This window comes from Salvelinus namaycush, unplaced genomic scaffold, assembly GCF_016432855.1.
Source record: "Salvelinus namaycush isolate Seneca unplaced genomic scaffold, SaNama_1.0 Scaffold2246, whole genome shotgun sequence".
Classification (NCBI taxonomy): domain Eukaryota; kingdom Metazoa; phylum Chordata; class Actinopteri; order Salmoniformes; family Salmonidae; genus Salvelinus; species Salvelinus namaycush.
Genome location: NW_024059060.1, coordinates 28,380 through 33,936, shown reverse-complemented (window position 1 = coordinate 33,936; position 5,557 = coordinate 28,380). Strand labels below are relative to the sequence as shown.

The 5,557-nt window shown below is 53.5% G+C and overlaps 1 protein-coding gene across 1 annotated transcript; it reads left to right on the top strand.

Annotated features, from left to right (window-relative positions):
* The first annotated feature begins 2,996 nt into the window (after positions 1-2,996).
* On the top strand, positions 2,997-4,532 carry LOC120038567 (vegetative cell wall protein gp1-like). Its single transcript, XM_038984260.1, has 2 exons — positions 2,997-3,041; positions 3,687-4,532. The coding sequence occupies exons 1-2, from the start codon at positions 2,997-2,999 to the stop codon at positions 4,530-4,532; spliced, it is 891 nt and encodes a 296-aa protein (XP_038840188.1).
* The last annotated feature ends 1,025 nt before the right edge of the window (positions 4,533-5,557 follow it).

Below are 5,557 nucleotides of genomic sequence, written 5' to 3'. Positions count from 1 at the left end.
CCCTGCTGTCTACCTAGCTACTGCTCAGTGCCCTGCTGTCTACCTAGTTACTGCTCAGTGCCCTGCTGTCTACCTAGTTACTGCTCAGTGCCCTGCTGTCTACCTAGCTACTGCTCAGTGCCCTGCTGTCTACCTACCTAGCTACTGCTCAGTGCCCTGCTGTCTACCTAGCTGCTGCTGCTCAGTGCCCTGCTGTCTACCTAGCTGCTGCTCAGTGCCCCGCTGTCTACCTAGCTGCTGCTCAGTGCCCCACTGTCTACCTAGCTACTGCTCAGTGCCCCGCTGTCTACCTAGCTACTGCTCAGTGCCCTGCTGTCTACCTAGCTGCTGCTCAGTGCCCTGCTGTCTACCTAGCTGCTGCTCAGTGCCCTGCTGTCTACCTAGTTACTGCTCAGTGCCCTGCTGTCTACCTAGTTACTGCTCAGTGCCCTGCTGTCTACCTAGCTGCTACTGCTCAGTGCCCTGCTGTCTACCTAGCTGCTACTGCTCAGTGCCCTGCTGTCTACCTAGCTGCTACTGCTCAGTGCCCTGCTGTCTACCTAGCTGCTGCTCAGTGCCCTGCTGTCTACCTAGTTACTGCTCAGTGCCCTGCTGTCTACCTAGTTACTGCTCAGTGCCCTGCTGTCTACCTAGTTACTGCTCAGTGCCCTGCTGTCTACCTAGTTACTGCTCAGTGCCCTGCTGTCTACCTAGCTGCTGCTCAGTGCCCTGCTGTCTACCTAGTTACTGCTCAGTGCCCTGCTGTCTACCTAGCTACTGCTCAGTGCCCCCACCGTCTACCTAGCTACTGCTCAGTGCCCCCACTGTCTACCTAGCTACTGCTCAGTGCCCCCACTGTCTACCTAGCTACTGCTCAGTGCCCCCACTGTCTACCTAGCTGCTGCTCAGTGCCCCGCTGTCTACCTAGCTGCTGCTCAGTGCCCCGCTGTCTACCTAGCTACTGCTCAGTGCCCCGCTGTCTACCTAGCTACTGCTCAGTGCCCCGCTGTCTACCTAGTTACTGCTCAGTGCCCTGCTGTCTACCTAGCTGCTGCTCAGTGCCCCGCTGTCTACCTAGCTGCTGCTCAGTGCCCCGCTGTCTACCTAGCTGCTGCTCAGTGCCCCGCTGTCTACCTAGCTGCTGCTCAGTGCCCTGCTGTCTACCTAGCTACTGCTCAGTGCCCCGCTGTCTACCTAGCTGCTGCTCAGTGCCCCGCTGTCTACCTAGCTACTGCTCAGTGCCCCGCTGTCTACCTAGCTGCTGCTCAGTGCCCCACTGTCTACCTAGCTGCTGCTCAGTGCCCCCACTGTCTACCTAGCTACTGCTCAGTGCCCCCACTGTCTACCTAGCTACTGCTCAGTGCCCCCACTGTCTACCTAGCTGCTGCTCAGTGCCCCACTGTCTACCTAGCTACTGCTCAGTGCCCCCACTGTCTACCTAGCTACTGCTCAGTGCCCCCACTGTCTACCTAGCTGCTGCTCAGTGCCCCACTGTCTACCTAGCTACTGCTCAGTGCCCTGCGGTCTACCTAGCTACTGCTCAGTGCCCCGCTGTCTACCTAGCTGCTGCTGCTCAGTGCCCCACTGTCTACCTAGCTGCTGCTCAGTGCCCCACTGTCTACCTAGCTGCTGCTCAGTGCCCCACTGTCTACCTAGCTGCTGCTCAGTGCCCCACTGTCTACCTAGCTGCTGCTCAGTGCCCCCACTGTCTACCTAGCTGCTGCTCAGTGCCCCACTGTCTACCTAGCTGCTGCTCAGTGCCCCACTGTCTACCTAGCTACTGCTCAGTGCCCTGCTGTCTACCTAGTTACTGCTCAGTGCCCTGCTGTCTACCTAGTTACTGCTCAGTGCCCTGCTGTCTACCTAGCTGCTGCTCAGTGCCCCACTGTCTACCTAGCTGCTGCTCAGTGCCCTGCTGTCTACCTAGCTGCTGCTCAGTGCCCTGCTGTCTACCTAGTTACTGCTCAGTGCCCCCGCTGTCTACCTAGCTACTGCTCAGTGCCCTGCTGTCTACCTAGCTACTGCTCAGTGCCCCACTGTCTACCTAGCTGCTGCTCAGTGCCCTGCTGTCTACCTAGCTGCTGCTCAGTGCCCCGCTGTCTACCTAGCTGCTGCTCAGTGCCCCCACTGTCTACCTAGTTACTGCTCAGTGCCCCACTGTCTACCTAGTTACTGCTCAGTGCCCCCGCTGTCTACCTAGCTGCTGCTCAGTGCCCTGCTGTCTACCTAGCTGCTGCTCAGTGCCCCGCTGTCTACCTAGCTGCTGCTCAGTGCCCTGCTGTCTACCTAGCTGCTGCTCAGTGCCCCGCTGTCTACCTAGCTGCTGCTCAGTGCCCTGCTGTCTACCTAGCTGCTGCTCAGTGCCCCGCTGTCTACCTAGCTGCTGCTCAGTGCCCCCGCTGTCTACCTAGTTACTGCTCAGTACCCCCGCTGTCTACCTAGTTACTGCTCAGTGCCCCACTGTCTACCTAGTTACTGCTCAGTGCCCCACTGTCTACCTAGCTACTCAGTCTGTCCTATATCTGAAAGATTTAAAAAAACAAAACAAAAAACAGGATTATTATTATTTACATGTATTTAACCCTTTTTTTTGGCACCAAAACAGTCTCCATATATACTGCACTTCCATTACTTTTCTGAACTGGTATCGGGGGGGGGTCTTGAGATGAGTCTTGTGAGGCCTGTGGGAGTCCTACAGCAAAACAGCATTCCACAGAGTGGTTTTAGCGTGTCGTCCAAACTGTTCGGACGCTACAGACAAAAGTTGGTAGACCGGCGGTACCAAGACACTTGTGAGGGTCATCGTATTCCTGAGAGTCTCGCCCGTCCATTGAGGGGAGTCATAATAGTTTTATTTCAGCTGTTCAGAAATATATGAGGCAGAGACATCTGGTCGTGTGGTCGAGAGGATCAAAACAGCACTGTATCATGGGTAAATTGTGAATGACTGATCTACAAATAATAAAATGAGTAGTTATTTACGATGCAAGGTGATTTTTGTAGATCAGTCGGCTGTAATGGCGAACAAGCCCATAGGCTCCACCATCTTGGCTCAGAAGCGGGTGAGTAAAGAGAAGCATCATGTAAAATACCATGTGATCCGAATCAGTAGTTTGGAGAAGGATAAAAAGGTCAAAGAGGTCAAATGTATTTATCCAGTTGTGTCTCATTGGGATAAAAATCTATTTCGCAAGAGATACCAGTAATATATCTAGCAATATAGATACTTTAAAATCGGTCCTTTGGTTCAAAGGTAAAAATGTGTCTTCTACCTTTCCCGACACAAAGCCTAATAATACGTGGACTATTAAATGAGTATTCCATCTCTACTTGCCACCCAAGGGGAAATACTACTCAACCTGTGTCTCAGCAGGGTAAAACCAACTCCACTGAGTGGGTATATATTCTGTTGAAGATTGGTGAGGTGTTAAAACCAGTAAAGCCCATTGCGTGACAATGTGTCACACAGGAGGTAATTCTGGGAAAATTAGTTTTAGTGTTGGCCGGCAGGACGGTGGAGGCTGCCAGACAGAGGAAGGATGCATCTCGGAGAGCAGATGAAAGGAGGAGAGACGTCTCTCACTGTGACCGCCTGACCTCAGGAAGGGGAAGAGGAAGGTGTGGGCCCGCGACGAACTAACACGACATTCACAGAATCACCCACACAGTGTGCGCACACCCACCCACCCACCCACCCAAACACACAGACACACACACATCCAGCACCACCACCGTCCCACCCAGCATCCAACCTCACCCCCCCCTCCCCAGCAGCCAACCTCACCCCCCCCCTCCCCAGCAACCAACCTCACCCCCTACCAAGCACCAACCTCACCCCCCCCTCCCAAGCACCAACCTCACCCCCCCAGCACCAACCCCCCAGCACCAACCCCCCCAGCACCAACCTCACCCCCCCAGCACCAACCTCACCCCCATCCAGCACCAACCTCACCCCCTCCAGCACCAACCTCACCCCCTCCAGCACCAACCTCACCCCCATCCAGCACCAACCTCACCCCCATCCAGCACCAACCTCACACCCCTCCAGCACCAACCTCACACCCCTCCAGCACCAACCTCACACCCCTCCAGCACCAACCTCACACCCCTCCAGCACCAACCTCACACCCCTCCAGCACCAACCTCACACCCCTCCAGCACCAACCTCACACCCCTCCAGCACCAACCTCACACCCCTCCAGCACCAACCTCACACCCCTCCAGCACCAACCTCACACCCCTCCAGCACCAACCTCACACCCCTCCAGCACCAACCTCACACCCCTCCAGCACCAACCTCACACCCCTCCAGCACCAACCTCACACCCCTCCAGCACCAACCTCACACCCCTCCAGCACCAACCTCACACCCCTCCAGCACCAACCTCACACCCCTCCAGCACCAACCTCACACCCCTCCAGCACCAACCTCACACCCCTCCAGCACCAACCTCACACCCCTCCAGCACCAACCTCACACCCCTCCAGCACCAACCTCACACCCCTCCAGCACCAACCTCACACAATTGCTTTCATTTCTGATGATATTCTAATTTCTGGATAAGGCTTTAAAATACAGACTCCAATATTGCTACGTCACATGATTGCGCAACAACACAGGGCCCTAGCGTAGCAGACAAACTGTAGAGACGGTTTAAGGGTTTTCACAGAATGAGGAACAACCGTAAGACAACAGTTAGTCATCTTTAGTGTGGGAAACCATAGCTAAACAAGGTGGTGATGAGACCCTTTCGACAAGTTTCCAAAGTAGTGTCGAGTTCAGGGGAGTTTATGTTATTATGCCAGTAATATATATCGTGGTATATCGTCACGGCTGGAACGCTGTTTGGAGGGCCACTTTTGGAAACAAGTTCTTTAAATAATTTATTTTAGGGGGAATTTGGTTGTACAATTTATAAATAAATTCAATTCAATTGTTCCAACTGACATCCAGGATCCAAAGCAACCGTTTTAAACAGATGGTGTCTTCGTGTGGGGAAATCTAGTGGGAACCTTGTGCAAGGTGACTGAACAGGTTTCAACGCAAGTTTCCAGTCGAGGGAAATTTGGTTGTTACGACCATAGAATTAGAACGATGACAGTCATTGGCGGAGCAGACAGCTCAGCGCGAGTTGCATACGTGTCTCGCCACGCCATGTGGAAATAAACAAGGACGCCAGAGGCTAGCCCTTTGACTTACTGACTAACCCACAGAATAAAAAAATAAAAAAACAGAGATCTGCCTGATTTCGGCTGGTTGTGATGTTCCCCGTGATGATTTGATTGACTGGATTACCTGTGATGAAGTCCTCGTAGTTTACCGCTTTCTGTCAGCATCATGGTCACCTGCACCTCAGAGGCATGGTCTACAGAACGAGAGAAGAGAAAGATACTCAAGTTTAGTCTAGAAATCTTAGGGATCTACTGCAGTCTTGAAGGAGACACAACTTAAGTTTTGGAAGGCAACCCATAAACACCACTCAGACTGCTTTCGCTGTATGCTAACCCTTCATGGCCAAGCTGAGCCATGAACATTCCTCCTGACTAACAGGGGGGGGGGGGGGGGGTCTAAAAAGGT

What these genes read in the sequence shown, in the direction of transcription:
- LOC120038567 (XM_038984260.1), top strand. Translation starts at nt 2,997, where the DNA reads ATGGCGAACAAGCCCATAGGCTCCACCATCTTGGCTCAGAAGCGG. An exon ending in CCATCTTGGCTCAGAAGCGG is followed by an intron (nt 3,042 to 3,686) that starts GTGAGTAAAGAG and finishes CCAAACACACAG; the next exon opens with ACACACACACATCCAGCACC.